This window comes from Acinonyx jubatus, chromosome B1 (genome assembly GCF_027475565.1).
Source record: "Acinonyx jubatus isolate Ajub_Pintada_27869175 chromosome B1, VMU_Ajub_asm_v1.0, whole genome shotgun sequence".
NCBI lineage: Eukaryota > Metazoa > Chordata > Mammalia > Carnivora > Felidae > Acinonyx > Acinonyx jubatus.
In genome coordinates this window covers 117,148,703-117,171,982 of record NC_069382.1, presented here as the reverse complement: position 1 = coordinate 117,171,982, position 23,280 = coordinate 117,148,703, and the positions used below count along the sequence as shown (strand labels likewise).

At 37.8% G+C, this 23,280-nt stretch overlaps 1 protein-coding gene across 2 annotated transcripts in view; it reads left to right on the top strand.

Moving 5' to 3' along the window:
* Positions 1-23,280, top strand: part of NFKB1 (nuclear factor kappa B subunit 1) — a 116,512-nt gene that overhangs the window by 16,967 nt on the left and 76,265 nt on the right. Inside the window, exons 2-5 of one of the 2 annotated variants that reach the window (XM_015082890.3) lie at positions 7,155-7,200; positions 11,575-11,650; positions 15,990-16,027; positions 19,926-20,024. In XM_015082890.3, the coding sequence (XP_014938376.1) occupies positions 7,162-7,200; positions 11,575-11,650; positions 15,990-16,027; positions 19,926-20,024 (252 nt within the window). In that variant the 5' untranslated portion in view covers positions 7,155-7,161. Of the gene's footprint in view, positions 1-7,154; positions 7,201-11,574; positions 11,651-15,986; positions 16,028-19,925; positions 20,025-23,280 lie in introns of both variants that reach the window. The other variant, XM_015082889.3, reaches the window with a different exon arrangement.

Genomic DNA, 23,280 nt, shown 5'->3' with positions numbered 1-23,280 from the left:
CTCCCCAGTTTGTGCGCGCGCTCTCTCTCTCTCTCTCTCTCAAAATAAATAAACTTAAAAAAAAACTTTAAAATACTATAATTTGTTTTTTAATCATATCACTATTTAAAGCTAGCAGCCATGTATTAATAGTTACATTTTGTAGGTTTTAACAGTACTAATTTTATTTATGTTTACATCACAGTATTTTTGGCTAATGTACTTGTTTCCTTTGTGTTGGGAACTGAATAAGCAAATACAGTAAAAATGAGTACAAATTTGGGGTGGGGGGGAGTTGTGAATAGGACCCTAACAAAAAAATGTAATTACTGAATTACCACAATGACTAACCCATGCCATACACACCCTCCATTTCCCATGACACTTACCATGTTGCATTGGTTTTCCTTATTTGTCTTTCTACTTACTAAACTGTCACATTAGTTGGCTTTTGCTGTATAAAAAATTACCACAAAGCTAATTAAAACACAAACATTTGTTATTTCTCTCAATTTGGTGGGCTCTGTGGGTCATCTGGTCTGGGCTGGCTCTGCTGCCCTCTGAAGTCTTCTGGTTGCTCATCTGATGCTGTTTGGTCTAGGGGTGCCTCAACCTGGACTGTGCCTCCCTGCCCCACACGATCTCTCATCCTCCAGTGGCGAGCTCAGGCTTGTTCCCTTGGCAGCAGTGTTCTAAGAGAGCAAGAATGGTTGTTGCAAGTCTTATTGAAGCTTGCATTTAAAACTCACGCTTCTTTCTCATTCTGTTGTACAGACGCAAGTAACAGGCCTGCCAAGATTCAAGGGATGGAGAAATCGATTTTACCTTTTGTTGGGTAGAGTTGCAAAGAATGTTGGATCGTTGTTTTCAGTCTACCACAACTGTAGGCTCTGGGAGTACACTCTTGTATATTTTGCTGTTTTTGGTAACTGACACATAAGAAGCCTAAATATTTTTTTAATGAATGACTAAATTAATGAAAGGAGCAATGCATTCAAGAAATAATTTCAATATACTTTAGTTTAGCTTTGTTTTTTTTTTTAATGTTTATTTATTTTGAGAGACAGAGTGAGTGGGGGAGGGTCAGAGAGAGAGGGAGACACAGAATCCAAAGCAGGTTCCAGGCTCCAAGCTGTCAGCACAGAGTCTGACGTGGGGCTCGAACTCACGAGCAGCGAGATCATGACCTGAGCTGAAGTCAGACGCTCAGCCGACTGAGCCACCCAGACACCGCTCAGTATACTTTAGTTTTAAAGATATACATACTTTTATCATGTCATTAGTGAATTATGGTGTTTCCTATGGACGCATTTCAGAAAGAGAGTCTCTTGATTTTCCTTCTATTCTTTGTAATTGAACAAAGGAGATATTTAAAACAAAACAAAATAAAAAGCAACTACTGCTTGAGCTATTATTGTTTGGCATTTTTACCTTCACATTTGATTATCTCAGGAAGAACTCACTTGAGTGCATTGTCACAGTCCTATTCTGCTTTTCGGGTTCTGCTATGAGTAGACTAGCTCCAACCAGAACATTCAGGAAGCCTGCAGCAAAGTGCTGTATTAAAATGAATAAAATTAGAGGTCAAGGAAAAGATCGCATCTGCCTCTTAGGTAAATGAGCACATCATAGTCTGTGGAGTCAAATTAGCTAGCATTACTCTGTCAACCTCAGCAAATGACTTACTGTCTGTAAACCTGTTTTCTCATCTGGGACCCTATTTCTCAGGAATATTGTGAAAAATGTGAAGCACCAGCTATGATTCCTGATTTCTGGGAGGTAATCAATAAAGTTTAGTTCTTTCTACATGTGAACCAAAGTCATATGATGCCTTTCATCAGGGTTTCTCTTTCTTGGTATTATTGACATTGAGGGTCAGATGCTTCTTCATTGTAAAAGGCTGTCCTCTGCATTATGGGATGTTTAGCAACATTTCTAACCTCTACACACTAGACCATCCACCTAGTATGACAGCTAAAGATGTCTCCAGACATTGCCAAATGTCCCTAGTGGCAAAATGCAAGCATTTTATTCAACAGTGGTAAGGATAGGGTTAAGGAGGGAATGTGGCAGTGTGCCTATAAATGTAGAATAGGAAAGAAAAGTACTTGATTCTTCTCAGACAAGATTGGGTACGTTCGGGGCGGCATGGCCGTAGACATTTGATTCTTCTCAGAATGCCTAAAACCTTCACTGTCTCTGTTACTCTTCCTTCCTGTAATTTAATATAAACATATACTTATTGTGCTCTAACAAAATGGTTAACATTTACTATGTCCCATTAACTATGTTAATAAGCTTTGCATGAGCTAATAGTTGAATGTTGTGTATGTATCTGCCATCTCTGTTAGATTGGCATTCCATTGTGACAGGGACCTCACACCGGCTCCAACCGCAATGTGTTTGTACTTATGAGCTAGCACTTCTGCATTGGTCACATAGTCTCACTGCACTCAAATAAAACAATCCAGAGCTGAAGATGGATGAAGGCATGGAAAAATACGGAAAATGAGTTTATATAAATCTGAATGCGGTAGATTGCAAATACTGGTTTTTTTCAAAAACTTTTAAAAATCAGCTATTCTGAGAAAAGCAAACCCACCATTAACTTTTCTGTCATCATCATTAAGCCGATATCTCACAAGAAAGATGTAAATAAAAAGCCCCTTTAAAGTTAACTTTTTTCTATTATATTTATTATGAGGAGGATTCCAGTAGTGCTTAGAAATTTTTCGCTCATTTATACTTCATGTTTTATTCACTATATGTCATTAATTGTTAAAGATGTCACAGCTAAACTTCATGTTCAGCACAGCGTTTGATTTATCTCTTTTTTTTTTCTTAAAAATGTCTATTTCTAATCAAATAAATGAGTTAGAAAATTAAAACATAGGAATGTATAACTTAGGGAGCAATAGTCTCCATGTCACTATATATGGATCCAAATTATTCTTTTTAACAGTTACATAATATATAAGGTGTGAGTGTAGCATAATTGTAATTAAACAATCTGCTATCAAAGGACATTTAGATTGTTTCCAGTTTTTTTTGTGTGGCAATGCATATCCTTGTCCTTATTTATTGATTTATTTTTGCACGCTTACTCATATAATTCTTTAGTACAACTTTCTGGACGTGGAATTACAGAGTCAAAAGATAGTCGCAGTTGAATGTTTCACATTGTATGTAGCACACATGTGTGTATGTCTTACAGTACACTTCCTCCAAAAAATTCCTCTAAAGAAAAAAACTCCAGGCATGCATGGGTGGCTCAGTTGGTTAAGCATCTGACTCTTGGTTTCAGCTCAGGTCATGATCTCACAGTTTGTGAGTTCGAGCCCCACATTGGGCTCCGAGTTGACAGCTTGGAGCCTCCTTGGGATTATTTCTCTCTCCCTTTCTCTCTGCCCCTCCCCTGCTTGCTCTCTCTCTTTCTCTCTTTCTCTGTCAAAATAGATAAACCAAAAAAATGTTTTTAAAAAGGAAAGAAACTCCAGCATAGCCTTTCTCTGTATCAATTTATCATGCAACAGAAAAATGGTGAAAAGTCACTCTTTTTCTTGTCATTCTTCCTCATACCAGGATAAAGTATTAAAATTACACCTAAGTAGTGTCTGTTATAGCTGAATATAAGCTTAAAAATAGAGACACTATCTTTCTGATTCCCATCCACATCTTATGAATGGCACCTGAAATTCTGTTTTTCCGACTGCAGATTATGACCCATTAGACGGTCATGGAATCAATGGGTTTGAAAAGTTTTGTTTTTTTCTTTTTATGAAATCTAATAGAATAAAAAGAGTATGTTTTCTTACAGTGGGCCCTCAAAAAATGTGAATATATCTGATCCTAGAAAATGTCTCCGGTTATAAGAAAGGAAGTGGCCTTGGCCTTGCTGCCTTCACTAACAACTCTTTGTGCTGGCCTTTGGTGTCAGTGGTGAGGTTGTCACAGATGTGCAGAAAATAATCCATTAGGCATTTCATGTAGCGCTCGTCACATATTCGGAACATAGCCAGTTACAACATTATGCCTCTCGTGTGAGAAATACACACAATTCCCTGGAGAAGCTGTTTTTATTGCTAGCTAGTTACATTTTCTATTTCTCTTTCCACGGTGTGAAAATTTTCCTGAAAGCCTCAACCATTATAGGAGAGAGGTGCAGAGCTTAAGCCCATCTTCTCACCAGTCAACCCAATATCTTCCTTTCTGTTTCAAGGTCCTTCCTCAAAAGCACGGAACTGTGCAAAGGGAAAGTGAGAGGAAGGGCTCAGGGAGTAGGGGGGCAGTAGGGGCTTTCCCTGGTCTTTCCTGATCCTTTAGTTCCAAAGACTTATTTGGTATTTCAAAACTTTGTAATAAAACCCTGCTTTTACAATTAATGCAAATAGTACTCAATGATTCATCCTTTCCAAATCTTGGTTTCTTTTGACATTTTATTTTTAAATTATGAATTAACATTGACATCACTGTAGGATTACTATCACCTCAGCTCTTCACAGCAAACTTAACTATCTTACAAAGCTTGTAAAAGTTCATATTTTAATCACCACCCGGGTATCTCTTGGGCTGCTGTTGGGCTTTTAAAACTGTGATCTTTTGCCACACATTTGCGCAAAAATCATGGGGATGATGTTGGCAAGAGGACTGTATTTACTTGGGTAGCTTGTCCTGTGCCTACAGTTTAGAGATCTTAATTAAAGTGTTTTTTTTTTAATGTTTATTTTTATTTTTGACAGAGAGAAAGAGACAGAGCATGAGTGAGGAAGGGGCAGCGAGAGAGGGAGACACAGAATCAGAAGCAGGCTACAGGCTTTGAGCTGTCAGCACAGAGCCCGATGCGGGGCTCGAACTCACAGGCTGCGAGATCATGACCTGAGCTGAAGTCGGACGCTCAACTGACTGAGCCACCCAGGCACCCCTTAATTAAAGTTTTAACTACAGTAATGATCATGATAAGAATGAGTTTTAAAATCAGAATGAGGGCCACTTGCTACTGAATCTATCCATTCAAAGTTCAGGAAACCATCCACAGATGTATGTACACATCTACACACCCATATATAATCAGAGTAACAGGTACTGAATGGATTCTGTCATTTTAGCAAGCCAACAGTCTCACCTCTGTTTTGAAGACCATGTGCGAAGATTGTTTGAGAGGATTCACGTAGTTAGCTCACATTAACGGAAAACCTAAAGATAAAAAAAATTGTCTTATTATTTTTCTTGGAAGTTTGGAGTCCTGTAGTGTTCTAAGAATAAGGATTGTTCCCAAGAGTATTATAACTGGTATTAGCACTGTATTTCAATGTAACACTTATTATTTTATTAGTATTCTTTAAATACCTGAAATTTATTATAGGGATTCTTTTCTTTTAAGTGTTTATTTTTGAGAGAGAGAGAGAACAAGTGGGGGAGGGACACACACACACACAGAGAGAGAGAGAGAGATACACAATCCGAAGCAGGCTCCAGGCTCTGAGCTGTCAGCACAGAGCCTGACGCGGGGCTCGAACCCACAAACCGTGAGATCATGACCTGAGCTGAAGTCAGACACTTAACTGACTGAGCCACCCAGGCACCCCTATAGTGATTCTTGAATATACATATATACCTAAGTACATATAAAAATCCAGGCTTACAAAAAGAGTTATGATTTGTTCTTTCAATAAGCATTTGTTAGCTAACTAACATAACTCCAAGCTCAACAAATTCTACTGTTTTCAAAGGTCCATCCCATCAAAACCTTTCATTTTACATATGAGGAAACAGAGGCCATATATCCAGAGTCACACACCCAGCAGTGGAAGAACTCTGGAATTTTTAATCACTTAATTCCTTTCTATGGTATCAGGGCAATTTTCCTTTTTTTAACTGCTTATCTTAATTGATTACAGTTATTTGTAAATCTTCAGCAGGAAGATTGCATTATAAATCTTTTTATTTGAGACAAATATTTCTTTAAAATCTGCATGGAGTTCTTATTCTATAGGATGTAGCCTTTTCCCTTTTGCTGAAGCTGGACACTGCTTTGTATCCCACTAGCAATCCTCACAAGGCTTGTCCACTCCTTATAAGTCATAGAGGTCACTAGCAGGAGAGGATTTCATTGGAAGCCAGGATCCTCTTTGGAGGATTTTGTCCTTACTAGACTGTTAGGTAATGTAGTCATTAGGGTAAAGACTAGACTGCTGTAATAGCGAGACCCCACGATACACGAGGTTAAAGAACAAGGGAATTTATTTCTTTCTACATCACCACCAGCGTCAGCTGCCACTTATCATCATCTATGTGGTAGAGGCTGGGTCTTCTTCACGTCTAGGTCTTATCCAGCAGGAAAGAGAAAAAGAAACAAAACCACGAAGGAAGCATGTCAAGGACCTAGAGCAATAGGCCTGGGAATGGCACGCGGTAGTTCCAATGCCCACCGGTGAGCGTTTCATCAAATGGCCATCCCTAATTCCAAGGAAGTGTGAGGCAGGAGGACCTTCTCGGAGCTTCTTAGCTCAAGCAGCAGGTAGAAAACTTGGACACAGTTCTAGGACCATCACAGAATTCTTGAAAGGTTGGAAAATAATCTGCACAAAGAGCTAAGACTAAATCCTTCAAGTCCAGATGGCGACAAAAAGGAATGACCTAAGAATGTGAGTGTGTGTGATCTCTATGCAGAGGATGGATTGTACCAGACTCTAGGACACTGTTGTGAGCTTGACATAAGGATTTCGGATTGTACATAAGTGTGAATTCCTCGATGGTGCAATTTTCCTGCTGTTAGATTTAGATTCCAAAGAGGAACTACTCTTCTAAGGAAGATGTTCCCCTCCTAAAATCTTTTCAAAAGGATTATGTTTGGTCTTACTGGAATAATAAGGTTTACTCCTGCATGGTGGAATTCTTTTTTTTTTTTTTTTAAGTTTATTTATTTCGAGAGAGACTGTGAATGAGGTTTGGGGGGTGGGGGAGGGAGGGCAGAGAGAGGGAGAGACAGAATCCCAAGCAGGCTCTGTGCTATGAAGGCAGAGCCTGACAAGGGGCTGCATCTCACGAACCATGCGATTGTGAGCCCAGATCAAGAGTCCGACGCTTAACCAACTGAGCCACCCAGGCGCCCCCTACCTGATGGAATTCTTAAGTGTCATTCCATTCTTACAGTTTTGTTTTGTTTTGATATATAGCTCCAGAATGGCAGAAGACGATTCATATTTGGGAGCACATGAACAAGTGAGTATTATAATTTAACTGATAATTTTTAATAAATGTAATCGTATTTTAAAATATATAGAAACAGCCACCGTATTTATCAGGAAAACTCTAAAATTGGTAAAAATTTATTTTAAATTGTCTTTGCAGTTTCCTTGTCCCTACATGTAAGGTCAGAGAGGACATGCCATAGAAAATAAGTAACTGAAACCCTTTCATCACACATACTGTTGCATAAAAATTATACATCTACAGATCAAATGATAACTACCATATTAATTTCCTAGGGCTACAGTAATAAATTATCACAAACCACGTGGCTTAAAAAAACGGAAATATATTCTCTCACTGTTCTGGAGGCTAGAATACCAAAATCCAAAATCAACATGATGACAGGGTTGGTTCCTTCTGGAAGTTCTGAAGGAGAATCTGTCCCAGGCCTCTCTCCAAGCTTCTGGTGGTCACCAGCAACCCTCGGTGCTCCTTGGCTGTGGCTGCATCATTCCTGCAGACCCGCCTTCTTCCCTGTGTCTCTGTATCCAAGTCTCCCTCTCTCTTCTCTGATGCAGTCACCAGTCATTGGATTTAGGGCCCACCCTTCCGTCTGACCTCATCTTAAGTTGATTACTTCTGCAAAGACTCTATTCCTAAGTAAAGTACACAGGTACTGGGGATTAGAGTTTGAATGTATGTTTTGCGGGGGGAACACAAAGTATTTAAAATTCATCTGATGAGAAGGCAGATTAGTGTACTGAAAAGACCTTGGCCTTAGAATTCGAGTATCTTTATGTAGGTGCTGGCTGCCACTGAACAAACAGCTCTTTAAACTTGAGGAATCACTTACACCTGCCTCCCCCCAGTTCCACTTTTCTTATTTGCAAAGAAATAAGGAATAGGAATGCTGGCCCCCCCACTCTAAGGGGTGTTGAAAAGACTGAATGGGCAATGAATGTGTTTTAGGAACATAAAACTGTTCATTATAATTCTATTTTCAATTAAGAAGGGATACCAACTTTTTTGCCCAACTTTTTACTTTGAAAAATTTCAGGCCTATAGAAATATTGAATACTCAACAAATCTTTGTTGGTTATTAATATTTTGCTTCTTCCCCATCTTTTCCTCTGTCTCCCTCTCTCCTCCCTCCCTCTCTTTCTCTCTATGTCTGTACACACATAGACATGTGTTTTATTTTTTTTATATTATATGTACGTTAGATAAACCATTTGAAAGCAACTTTCAGGCACTAGGGTAAGTATAATAGCAATATTAAGTTTTTAATGTGATGATTTTTGAGAAGTATTTAAAATATTGAGATTTATTCATTCATCAGCTGTTTGTTGAGGCATTACTACATATCAGAACATTGACTAAGGAGGACTACAGAAGTGATACACACACCCTAATATAGCTGCCATTCTAATACAAGGGACAGAGGTATGAACAGTTTCTATATGGTGATAAATGTCATCATAGTATTCTGCACAGAATGAGCCAGAAATGTGGAAAGGGATCGCTCTACTACCTGGAGGGCAGAGCAGGATTATGAGTGACTTTCCAGAGAAAGCCCATGTAAGCTGCGATTTGGAAAATGTAGTTTGCTAGGCGAGACAAAGAGAGGGAAAACTAGGTGCCAGGACACCCTAGTCCAAGATTCGTAATCATTTCACATTAAAACTTTGGTGGCTACCACCTAAAAAATGGATTTTCCAAATTTATGCATGCAAGCAATCAGGAAAATAAAACCAAAAGTGAAATAGTTTTTAAGGGATCTGGTATCACTTCTTCAAATAAAATGGACTTGTGTAGCATTCATTACTGTTGATAATGTTCTGATTTATTTAGAAAGAATGGGTGGGCATAGCTTTTCACATTAAGATGCTCCTGTGGAATTTTATTATACAAATGGTGTTAGAGGGATCAATCTAGGAACATTTTCTTTGATTACAGCAAAAAAGATATTTGGCTACTCATATTATCAAAACCTGTGTTTTACCTTTCACTTTTAATATGCTGTCTCTAACATTTAAAGGCAAACTCTAATAAGCATGTTCTGCTTGGTTTTAGACCATGCTTTCCTGTCTGTACACAGGAAATCTTATCAGCAAGAGATGGTCCTTTATGCCACACAAAAGTAAAACCTGCTGAAAACATTCATTTCGAGAGTTTTTCTTATGTGGGCACTTTTGTGATCATCAGCAACAGGGGTGGGGTATGTTCTGATATTTCCATTTTTGAGGCAAGAGGTCCTTGTAGTATGGGGTTTTTTTTTCTTGTCTGAAGCTTAATGGCGTATATTTCCTGAGGTTCACGTGTCCTCAGTGAGCTATCCTCAGTGTTTTAATGTATTCTGGAATTTGCTCTCCAACCATAACCTAATATACAATGCAAGCTGCAGGGCACAACACGGCTTGTCTTCCTTGTCAGAAGTGGAATGTGTGTATCTCTCCTCAGACCAGTGCTCTGCCCTCTACTCAGTCATTTTAGCCACCTGCAGGACCCTAAGGACGACATTAGTTGCTAGGTCATCTCTTCTGCTCTGAGACTGCTGAATACTCTCTATACGGTGGGGCCTGTTTTTGCAATAACATGTTTTTTGATTCCTATATTTCCTTTCCAGCGAACAATGAATAGCGTAGATGAACTTTACTCTTAAGCATTGAAGTGTGGAGCACATTTGCTGTTCCTCAATTGAAAATTTGCATACCTCACAACTGGATCTGAAGTGTTCTTTATTTAAACTCTGTATTTCTTACGTTTCATTTAACTAGGCATACTAGGATCTTAGGTTCCAGGAACCTCTGATATTATACTAATAAAGAAAAGGAGTAAATTGTAATGCTGGTTTTTCTTTTTGTTTAATACCAGCTCTAGCACACTTACTAACTAGTATATCACAAATATGAAATATGGTTTGGTTTTTATGCAGCCCACAGATATTTCAAACAGATGACTTATTTAGGTTGAAACAAATGCTAAGCCCAGAAATATGAATTTTATTTAATTATTTAAAGTTTATTTATTTTGAGAGAGGACAGAGCTTGAGCAGGGGAGGGGCAGAGAGAGAGAGAGAGAGAGAGAGAGAAAGAATCCCAAGCAGGCTCTGCACTGTCAGCGCTGAGCCCAACGCAGGGCTTGAACTCACAAACCATGGGATCATGACCTGAGCTAAAATCAAGAGTTGGACACATAACCGACTGAGCCACCCAGGAGCCCCAGAAATATGAATTTTAAGTCCTAAATGAACTAAATGGAAAGAAAATTTTCTCTTGGGATAAGTAATTATTAGTAACTTACCAGGATAGAATATATAATTGAATCAACACATGATCCCTGCCCACTGTATAAGTTCTCTGTTGGCTACTGTAACAAATTACCACACATTTAGTAACTTAAAATAACACAAATGTATTCTCTTACAGTCTAAGTGTCAGAAGTCTGAAGTCCAGGTGTTGGAAGGGCTCGCTCCTTCTGGAGGCTTTCCTTTCTTTGCCTCCTTGAGCTTCTAGAGGTTGCTTCCATTCCTTGGCTTGTGACACCCTCATCACTTCAACTTCTTATTTCCACTGTCACACCTCCTACCTTCACTTCTACCTCCTCTATCCCTCTTATTGGGCCCACTTGGATAATTTAAAAGTAGCTCTCTATGTCCATATTCTTAATTTAATAACATCTGCAAACTCCTTTTGCTCTATGAGATAGCATTCAAGGTTCTGGGGATTAGGATGTAGGTGTCTTAAGGGGAGCCATTATCCAGCCTGCCACACCCACTAGATTTCAGGTACTCTGCACTGTGCTAGTTAAGCAAAGGTGGAAAAAAAGAAATGAGGGAGCTCAGGGCTCAGTTATATCTGCTGCTCAGACCGTAAGTTATATTTTCAGTTTTTCTGTAGATTGTTCCGGGGCTGTTGCCTAAGTCTTACAGGCTTTGAAGTCGTATGGCTAGCGTAGTTCATTTACCATTATCAAAGAAATATTTCTAGGATTTCTAACATCATATTCTTATGCTCATATTTCTCAGAGAGTACAGGTTTTAAGTCATTTGTTAAAAAAAAGGTTAAGGATCCGCTCTGTTTTAAACATACACAAGGCCCTGAAGATATCCTGGTAAGCAAGCTATACTGGGTGCTGGCTTCTCTGGACTTTGTAGCTAGGCCATTCTTCTCAAATCCTTTTGTCACAAAAAAAAAAAAAATGAGCCCACGTGTAAAGTTCTGTACACGTGAGAACTCAGCTAGGTCTCATGAACATATTTTTAAAATACTGATTTGAAATATTTTCAGATTTTTTTTCGCTTTAGTTTTTCTTCCAATAACTGGTTTGTGTGTAGCAAATTCAAATATTTAATACGATGTTGGAAAAATAAGGGTCGACTTATTTACATTTTCTTTTTTACAGATGTTTCATTTGGATCCTTTGACTCATACAATATTTAATCCAGAAATATTTCAACCAGAGATGCCCCTACCTACAGGTAAGAAAACTCCTCATCTCTGTTGCCCTGTCACATGTTTTGTTTTTGCTTTTTTTTAAATTCAAGATTTGCTAATAGCTTGTTTTAGAAAGTCAGTAAGATGCCTAGAAAGGAAATGGTGATTTATGTTTTAAAAAACCAACTTTCACTATACCATACTTTTCTTTTCAAGTTTTATTTATTTGTTTTGGTAGACAGCATGATTGCACATGCGCTTGTGCTCAAGCAGGGGAGGGGCAGAGAGGGAGAGAAAGGATCCCATCAGGCTCCACTCCCCATCAGCATAGAGCCCGACATGGGGCTCGATCTCATGAACCGTGAGATCATGACCCAAGCAGAAATCAAGAGTTGGACACTTGATTAATGAACTGAACCACCCAGGTGCCCCTCACTATACTTTTTTGAACTATATTTGCATGAAAATATTCTATCCCATTTACCCATTGTCTGACTTAAATTGTTAGTGATATCTGCCAAGACAGCTCAGAAGGAATTTTTTTACTTGTATCATTTTCCTTTTCACTCAATCTTGTTAGCTCTAGGTTCTATATAACTCCCGACAGAGTGTGTGTGTGTATATATATACACACACACACACACACACACACACACACACACACACACACACATATATATTCTCTGTGTATGTATGTATGTATGTGTGTATGTGAGGTAGTCTCAGCTTCTCAGATCTATTCCCCAAGCATTTATTTGAGCTCCTATTATGTACCATCCAGTATGCTGGGCACTGGGGAAACAAAGTTTACAAAAATCATAAGAATCATCTCAGTAGAAAAATCATCTTTTAAAAAAGCTTTTAGCTTCACATTCTGACCAATTGGAGAAAACTCATGATAATCATCCTTCTAATATGACTGCATTATCACCATTGTCAAATTGTTGAATCTCATATGAGTGATTTAAAAAATCAATTCATTTAGTCTCTTTCTGTTAATTGATTTGTATGTCAGCCTTATGTGATGGCTCTTTTTATGTGCTCCTCCAGTCACCAGTGGGACTTAACAGATGTTCTGAGGCAGTGTGAGTAAATTATAGAAGTTGTATATAAAACAAAGAGTTTTGTAACTAGGGCATGTGGCTGGCTTAGTCAGCAGAGCATGTGACTGTTGATCTCGGGGTCACAAGTGTGAGCCCCACATTGGGTGTAGAGATTACTTAAAAAATTTAAAAAACAAACAGAGAGCGTTGTAATCACTGAGATGGACATCAGCTCTTTTCTTTACTGTGGACTTCCTTGTCCTCTTGGGAGACTTTCCAGTTTGTACCATTCTCGCTTATAATTATTGTTGTATTGTAACTATGGTACGCACTTTTCTTTTTTTTAGGTAAGAATGTTTCTCTGCATTTTTATCTCTATTATGTATTTCTAGGCATTCTTGGGAGGGAAAAAGTAAATCTGGTATATGTTCACCTTCCCTAGTAGAAGTTGTATTGCTGAGGCCTTTCTCTTTTTACCCCACAAAACATACTATGCAGGCTGCCGTATCTGAGGTCCCTTGAAGTGCTGTCCAATCTGAGCTCTAGGTCAGCTTCCTGTGAACAAGTAAATATCTTGGTAACTTCTGTGTTTCCTGTGAACTTTTTATTCTGGGGTTCAAAGTATCTTTCTTAGTATCAATGCTTTATTGAAACTCTTAAGAACTTGGTTTTGCCCTGAGAAGACATAAACATTTCCATTTAATGCCCTGTAAATGCCAAACAGTACCCTGAGTAGATGCTTTGTTTTTATTACATCACGTTTATGGAGGTTGAAATACGATTATCAAAAGAAACGTCTCCATAAATATTGTGGTCAGAGCTTCATGTTGTAGAAATTATTTTGCCATAGTATTAGGAAAACTTTTAAAATTATACCTCAAAACCTCATATTCCACTTATTGCCTCATCATTTTTACTGCTAGGATTTTCCCTCTTTGTTGCAGTGGCATGGTCAAATTTTTATGATTCAAGATGTATGGATGTTTGACTCACATTTTAAAGGGATAGAAAGGTTATGTAAACCAATATTAACTTGCAATTCTCATATGGACTGTTTTATCTTCTTGAAATCTAAAACTATTATCTGTTCTACCACGTGTTGAAAATTCTGTGGGATATGGTATAACTTTTAAGTCCATAATATATATACTGTAATTTAAATTTCTCTACATAATAGGATGTTACTTCATGGCATTGAAATGTGGCCAAAAGAAAATTGGCATTAAAATGAATATACGCATATCAAATCTAATTTTCTAGTTGGCTCAACTTTTAAGTGTGTTCGCTAAAAGAGAAAAATGGCCCCATTTCACTAATAAAATTCCCAAACCTTGGAATTTCACATATTTAAAGGAAATTAAACCATACAGCAAAAATAATAGCAACACTTCAAGTATTTTTAGAAGAGTTAATAAATGAGAGACTTGAAATTTAATGTAGATGTGATCCAACTCTTCTGTATTTTCCATGACATACAAAAGTTGCTTTTTTAGAGACCTCTCCTTGATTTAGCATTCTAGAGGGAATGTTTTTATGAGTAGATTTGTTACGTTATCACGCAGGCTATATTAGTAGTGTGAAAATATTTCTGTTGCTAAGCAGTTTTATTTCCTTATCAAAAATTAAATTCTAGCCAGTTTTTGGAATTTTTAAACTGCAGTTTTTTTAGAAGTATTTAAAAGTGTCCAGGGACAAAGTTCATACAGAGAAGAGAAGATAATTTTCTTAAATTACATATACCTTGGCCAGCCAACTAACCATTTTTCCTTTCTTGTGTATATTTTACTAGATTCAGTCATTTTTCAACTGACTTCCTTGTAAATTCTTGCCTAATAGCAGGAAATAATTCTACCTTTGTTGCTCCGGTTTTCTAGCTTTATCCTGATTCATCATAATACAGAAAAGATAAAAATAAATTGTCTCTTAAGTTACAGTCTATTTTTAATTTCAACATAAAGGATTAAATCTTCCTTGTAAATGTATTTATCTAAAATAATATGGGGGCTCCTGGGTGGCTCAATCAGTTAAGCGTCTGACTTCGGCTCAGGTCATGATCTTGGGGTTTATGGGTTTGAGTTCCACATTGGGCTCTGTGCTGACAGCTCAGAGCCTAGAGCCTGCTTCAGATTCTGTGTCTCCCTCTCTCTGTCTGCCTCTCCCCAGCTTGTGCTCGCTCTCTCTCTCTCTCTCTCTCTCTCTCATTAAAAAATAAACTTGAAACATTATTTAAATAATAAATAAAATAATGTAAACTTCTGTTATTAAAAGAATGAACTTCAGGCTAAGAGACAGTGAACTGAAATGAGCACAGATGCATTCTCCTAGAATTTTGTTAGTATCAAACATCTTAATTTACAGTCAAATGAGTGAGAAACACCATATGCCTCTATTTATTGCAGAGCTATGGGTTATTATACTATTGACATAGAAACCAGCGGGGGAACTTAGAGACTTTCTCATATTGAACAGTTTGTATTTATACTATCAGAGATTCTGATTTTCCTTTGAATTTCCAAGGCAGGGATAGTCAGGGTATAGATTAAACTTCTGGTTTTCTTTATGTGTTTTTAATAATTAATTACAATGCACCTATCTTCAATTAAATTATTTTCAGGATTTTATAAAATATTTGTGCCATTTTAGAAGAATTCAGCACAGTATTCAGAAGTTGTATACAGACATCAAAAACTATGGATTAACAGGAAAAGTCCACTATGTCTGACAGACCAAATTAGATTTGGGAGGGAAAAGAAACAATCTGGCCAATTGGGAAACAAAGGCAGTACTTAGGGATTCAAATAAGGGGAAGTAACCGAATACTTAGCGTCAGGAAAGGCAGGTAGCCTGAGATCATTATCTGTGTATTTCACACGTGTAGGCGCTAGCTTAGCCTCTTATACTTTCACACTGAGCACATTCTCTTTGAGGAATGGAAGTCTGTGTCTAATGATGTGAAGGCAAAAGGAAATGTCATGGTGCCCAGGAAATGGTTGCTGCTTTTAACTGGTATTTGTGTCATTTCAAAAATGCTTTGTTAGTAGACAAGATTGTGAAGTTATTGACATCTTTATCCTTGCCTGACAGACATCTCGCCTTTTCTTGGGGTTCAGCAAATGTTTATTTATTGTGAGTCTCTAGAGATATAGAACTTGTTAAGAATAAATTTGCTCTTCAGTTGAGGAAGGCACGTCATATCATTATGGAATTTTAGCTAAAAAATGAATTTGAAACCTCTATTTAAAGACATAATTTCAGTTTTTACTTGCTTTATATTTTATAGCAAATGTGAGATGGCTCACAGTTTCTTTTGCTTTCTGTTTGTTGTTTTCATGTTCAGCAGATGGTCCATACCTTCAAATATTAGAGCAACCTAAACAGGTAAGATGATTAAAGGGATGGGACTTCCTCTTTCAATGTTAGATCCATAAGTTTCCTATTAATATCTCAAGCACCGAATAAAATAAGTGAACTTTATGAAGGAAGTAGCTTATCTAGAAGTTCAACACCCAGCCCAAATTGTGTAACAACTTTATTCGCCTACCTCATTAGTCATTCTTCTAAGTGTCCTGAGCCTCAGTACGTAGTTCTGTAAAACCTAGACGATTGTAGATCCTTGGTATCTCACGATCTCCACCACCTTTGCTTACCAGCCACTCCTACGAAAGGCACAGTTGTCTCCATTCATTTTCATGTTTAAGGAGATAGGCTGTTCGTATGCACTGAGTTACACCCATCAACCCTGTCCGTGCACACGTGGTACTTCTTAGCCTTTTTCCTTCCTTCAAAAGCTCCAGCCTTTTCTGTTTTGTCTTTGGAACATGTGACCTAAAAGGCTAGAAGTACCAGTAGGGTGTAGATAAAGTATTCGAATGGACCGTTGAGTCCTCTTTTGTCTCCTGTTAGCTTTAGACTCGACCCCTTTGGAGACAAAAGAGGAGCATTTTATTTCATCAGGCTCTTCCTCTCACCACTAGGTTTTATAGAGGATGCCTGGGAATAGAAGTGGCTTCCTCACTGTGCTCCAACTCTGTGGATAAATATTTATTGGATATTGGATGGGACCATTGCTATGAAAAAGGAGGAAAGAGAATCTTAATACTTCCTTATAGTGAGGAGAGCTCAATTATTAAAGGGATTGGTAGAGGAATAGTATAGGCCCCCACAGAATGAGGACAAAGTCAATAAATCTCTGAATGGATATGCTTACCACATTTGTGTGACTGGGGATGCATATACTTGCTGTCTTGGAGTTATTACCCAAAACCTTTCTTAATGCTTTTCGTAGCTCCGCTGAGTGAGTGTAACACTTTGCATTGTGTAACATTAAATGAATGCTAACTAGGTCAAGAACTTAAATAAAGCTTCCATCATGGTTACTGTAATTGTAACATGTACTTGGATTGGGGTCAGAATTAACAGGCTACAACTATCTTAACTATCATGATAAGGCTGACCTTAGGTAAAAGTTTTTGAGGTGGGGACAGGAAAGCCACACGAGACTTGGGAGCGTTATTCTACTTGCTTGCTGTGGCAGACTGACTCCGTGGGCTGCCAGCGTGATTCACCTTTGCTTTACCTCCATGTCCAGTTCTTTAGCGGTGACTTCTCTCAAGAAGTAGCTAAGTCTCTCAAGGACCCTCCCAGTGGAAGTTTATCCCCTAGAAGTCTGCTCAGCAGTCTGGCCACCCAGAAAATTGTCTAGCTTGTAAAATCTGTGTAATCCACGAAAGTGAGAAATCAAGCTAAGATCTGTTTCTCTGCATACCAGGAAAAGCATGTTTTTCAAATACTATTTTTATAAGCATAGCACCAATAAGAATTTTTAAATGCAGTTCCTTATTATGGGTCCAAGAGTCATAAAAAAAAAATGGACACTTATGATTTACCTATGGGGTTGTGTAGTTCCAAAATTCAAAATTTAATTCACTCTATGTAGATGTGTGAAAGCTTGCCTGAGTAAAACAGTGTGTTTGTTTACCAAACCGAAGTTATTTTGATGTCTGACTCCAGTGAAAGTAAAAAGATTGTCTTTAAATCAAACTTTCTGACCGGATGGACATAGCCCTTGCCTTTGAGGTTGATGACTCATTGTAAGCAAATGGAGTTACTAAAATGAATGGCTGTGGATCGACAAACCTCTAATCTCAAAATTTAGACTCAGAAACACATTTAGAACTATGCATGTGAAGACATCTTATCTTCCTGAAAAAAAAAAAATAATAAATTTAAAGTACACATGTATATGTTTCTCCACCTGTCCTAAAGGGATTTTGTGATTAAAAATAATGAATTTCTTCATTAATTTTTTTTTCATTTTTAAAATAAAAATTAGGAGAATTTTCTTTTTCCTTTGCCACCGTTGTCCCCAGCTCTGACAGAGATGAGTCCTAACGTAGACTACTAATCTTTAGAATATCCAGTTCGTTGCATATTATTCAGTGCTAATTATCTAATGCTGTTTAAAAACGGAAGTTGTATTTAAATAGATTAGTAGTCAATAAATCTCTATCTTTATGGTTAGTCAATTCTGGAGGCTCATGTTGCACATGCTGTTGCTTTTTCATGCTTTTAGAAAGTTCATATAATTAATAAAAACAAGCCAACAGCCTCTGTCTACAAAAGGTATAGGGCTGAATTTGTAACTTATTTTTTAGTTTAAATTTTGTAAGAAGCTAAACAGAGGAATTGCTCCTAAGGACTAACCTCACCTCAAAAGGTTTCCCTGGTATTAGGTTTGATATCTCCTGAGGAGTCATAGGCAAAAGTTGTTTTAAGTCCCGATTTGTTGAGTTGATTGCACACTCTAGATCCATGTGTGACTTGAGGAACTTTCCCACACTAGGGAATTTACTTCAGACCTTCCTCATCCCATGAAATATGCTTTAAGATTGATCAGAAAATTTTCAGAAAATATAGGGGCAGTTCCAGATGCTTACCAGAGGTTTAAATTAGTTCAGGGCCCCTGGATCATTCAGATTGTTTCAAGACCCTATGATGCATAATGAAATGTAGTGCAATCTAAGGAGGGCAAGAATTTTTACACTGTCCCATGGGCTCAAAGCTGTTAAAATCTTTGCATTTGCCAGGCTTTGCAATTGTTAAAAGAGTATGCACGGTAGAAAGCCCCTACCAGCAAGTGATGGGTGTGCGGACCTCCCGATGGCCTAGTGATCTGGCACTGTTTCTATGAAATCAATCCCACTGTAAAAATAAATGAAAGGTGAGGATGTCCCATAGAGCATATTAAGATATTTGAAAAGGATTTGAAAAAAGAAGAACTGTCTGGTTAAGTTTAAACTATAACACCACTACATATTGATTGACATCATTACAAAGCTGAGTCTTTCAGGAAAAACAATGAAATCTCCCTTAATACTAAGCTCCCTTAATATCTGATCCATTTTCATAGCGGTCCTTGTTTTATTCTTCGTATATAGATATGCACAATTATAACTGTTATCTTTGTAAATCATAAAATGCTAGAACTGGAATAGACCTTACAGATGGTCTTATCTAATCGTCTCATTTGTATAGATTAAAAAAGCAAAACAAAACATGGAACTGCCATGTTTATCAGCCCACAGTAAGTAGTACACATGGCAAAGGCTTCCAGCTAACTCTTCACTGATCTACCATATCTGTAGAATTCTTGAGTTAACCATATCGAAAAGGATTATCTGGTTTTGGATTCATCCAGGTCAGTTACTGTATCAAGATTGAGCTTGATAATATCAATAACCATGAAGTCCAAACTCTTATCTTCTGAACTGTTGCATAGGATGTGTTCTACAACACTGATGCAGTATATTTAACAGGACATTTCTTATTCCCTCTGAATCAACTGTAATCAGAGTAGATAAAGGAATTCCTTTAAGTAGGAGTCAAAGAAGCATAACTCAGTAATATGGCCAAGTTCAGAGCTTGGCAGCAGCAATTTGAGACGAGGAAGCTCTGATTCAAACAAGCTGCAACATGTCGAGTCCGAGGCTTAAACTCTTCAGCAGTTCACTCTCCACATGTGCCCAGCAGGAGAGGCTCTGCAGGGTTAGGGATCTGGCTTCTAAGCCACAGATCAGTGGACAAGTATCAATTCACATCAATGTTCATAATAAGATTATGGGAAAAGTGGTTCTCATTTGCAGAGTCCTCTTTCACAGTTGATGCTTTTCCTCTCTCATTTGATATACACAAGAATTTAAAATGTGTATATAACTTTGTTCCTACAATTTTTAATAAGTATTTCTCAAACTTGTTGGCTCCGTATTCATCTTTGCAGAGAGGATTTCGTTTCCGTTATGTGTGTGAAGGCCCATCCCATGGTGGACTCCCTGGTGCGTCTAGTGAAAAGAACAAGAAGTCCTACCCTCAGGTCAAAGTAAGTTTGTGGTGTCCTTCTCTATCTTTCTGGAAGATTTCATTTCCTAAAAGCAAATGAAAGGAATGCTTTAAGTGTATATAGTCTGCCTTTACTCCTAAACCATTCACACAGTCATTATAATTTTTAGATAGAAATTTGTCCCTTAGCAATAGAAGTGGCAGATTCAAAAATTCTGTTAGTGTTTTCATTTAGGATAAATTATTTCAACATTAACAAATGTTTACTATTTCTTGATCATCTTCAAGTATTTTTTGGTTAATATACTTCCGGAAATTTTAGTAAGTCTTTGAAAGAGGTGCTTCCCTTCAGCCCTTTGGAGATTTGGTGAAAAACAACAGATGACCGAGGGTGTGGATTATGTGGCATGGTATTTAAGATCACGAACTCAGATCAGGCTCTGTTATTCGCAGTGTGCCTTTGACTAGGTTATCCAACAACACTTCTAAACCTCAGTACCATAATGCAGAAATCTTGATGGTCTATACTTTTATAGAGTCTTTTAGACACTTTTAGACATTAGATGAAAAAATATATATGAGTGTTTCACAGAGAGCCTGAAAGTACTCTAGGGCCTTTATTTGAGCAACTGTGTAACTACATGTGACGGTCCTTGGAACCTACTGCTTCCTGACATGCCTGTAGCGTGTTTGGTCAGGACTTTTACGCATCTTCAGGTTCTTTTTCTGTTTGTTGGTCTAATTGAGAATATCGTTCTCAGAGGTGGTTTGAGTTTTTTATTTTTATAACATGATGCCGTGTTTCTTTTTTTTTTAATATATGAAATTTATTGTCAAATTGGTTTCCATACAACACCCAGTGCTCATCCCAAAAGGTGCCCTCCTCAATACCCATCACCCACCCTCGCCTCCCTCCTACCCCCCATCAACCCTCAGTTTGTTCTCAGTTTTTAAGAGTCTCTTAGCTTTGGCTCTCTCCCACTCTAACCTCTTTTTTTTTTTTCCTCCTTCCCCTCCCCCATGGGTTTCTGTTAAGCTTCTCAGGATCCACATAAGAGTGAAAACATATGCTATCTGTCTTTCTCTGTATGACTTATTTCACTTAGCATAACACTCTCCAGTTCTATCCACATTGCTCCAAAAGGCCATATTTCATTCTTTCTCATTGCCACATAGTACTCCATTGTGTATATAAACCACAATTTCTTTATCCATTCATCAGTTGATGGACATTTAGGCTCTTTCCATAATTTGGCTATGGTTGAGAGTGCTGCTATAAACATTGGGGTGCAAGTGCCCCTATGCATCAGTACTCCTGAATCCCTTGGGTAAATTTCTAGCAGTGCTATTGCTGGGTCATAGGGTAGATCTATTTTTAATTTTCTGAGGAACCTCCACACTGTTTTCCAGAGTGGCTGTACCAATTTGCATTCCCACCAACAGTGCAAGAGGGTTCCCGTTTCTCCACATCCTCTCCAGCACATGATGCCGTGTTTCATAGACTGATAAAAAGTTTTACAGATAAGCCAGTCAGTAATTGCAATTGCACTGTTTGTAAAAATTTTATTTGTTCGGTAATTCAAGACTTTGGCAAATGGTTAGCAACTCCTTTCCCACTCAGGTGTGTGCATCTCTCAGGGTAGAACATACTAATACCTGAGTTTTTTTTGTTGATTTGCTTTTGTGAATCGGGGAAGGGCAACAGGACAGAGCCTTAGTAAAACTGTGATGTGAAGGAAATTTGCTTTGGTTTTGCCAGCCTTACGTTCTGTTTCCTCCCTCTCCTCCCTCTCCACTTCTAGGCCCAGGCATCTCTAATTTCTTGTCCCTGTTCCAAAACAAAAGACAAAATACTGTGATGTCACTCCTTACCTTATGAGTGAAGCTCACCCATATTATATAGTATCTGTCCTACCAATTCCATTTGCATTTGAAGTCTTCTAGCTTCTGTGTGGAATGAAAGTCATTTTTCCCCTTCAAGGCCATCAGGCAGGGTGAATATGATGTGTTTAACTCACAGAAGGAAACCACAGTCTCAGATCCTTTAGAAACTGGATGAGGAAAGAGGAGCAGCAACTGAACAAGGGAATTAGCATGTATGAAGCACCAAAGACTTGCCAAGTGCTTTACATACATAATTTTTTCTAATCCTCATAATGACCCTGGTATAGAAAAAGTAGGTACCTACTTTTTAGGTAGGTAGGTAATGTCTGTGAGGATACCGAAGGAGAGAGGCTCAGGCGGCAAAGGGGACTCAGATGGTAGGGAGTCAGGTCTAGCACTTCTCTTTTTAACATATATGTCTGTGTATCATACATATAAACACGTTACATGTTTGTGTGTGTGTGTGTGCTTACGCTAAGGATAATTGAAAGATGCATGTTATCAGCATTGATATTGGCTATAACTACTGAAGAATTAACATCAAGAGAGAAACTGGGTTTTTTTCTGGACTGGCTCTATACAAACTCTATGTAAATTATGGTATTTTCATGAACCGTTTACTTGTATTGTCCCAGTCTTTTGTGGCCAGGTAACAATTCTTGATACTAACAAATACATAGCATTACCTTTTATGTAACTTTATTACCTGATTAGAAAAACTTCATATATTCATTTGTGCTTAGTCTTCATACATCCTTCTCAGGTAGTGGTTACTGCCTCATCTTTGCAAAATAATTTAGAAATGAAACAGCCTAGAACAACAAGGACATTAAATATTCTTATCAAATTATAATTGCTGTATCCAGGGAGGTTAATAGTTACTGGGAAATATAGGTATGTAAACAACTAATAATAAAGTCAAATATAAATGTGTAAGATTGATCATTATTAAACTTCAGTTACAGTGTCATTATTTCACCCAATCATTTATTTTTTATTCACTAATTCAACATGTATTTATTAAGCATTTAGTCCAGTTGTAAGCAAAAGAACAGTTTAGAGAATCTGTTACAAACTGTCACTGTTCTTCTAACCTGTCATTGTTCACTGAGAGTTTAAATGCCTTGGCTGTTCATAACGGTTAAAGGAAGTCATTTTATTTACCTTAAAAGCTCCTAATCAGAGGGATAAGGAGGAGGGAGAGAAAGACACAACCATGAGGTAGTTTTCCCAGACCTCTTCTCCCAATATCACTCTTAATGGAAATAGTAAAAGGGGACCTTTTAGGTTACAAAGGGATTTTAAACCCTTATTCTCTGTAAAATTTAGACAGAGGAAAGAGTTGCCCTCAGTATGTATCTCTTATGAAGAGGATCTTTACAATTGCCCATGTCTTCTGCTGTAGTTAACTA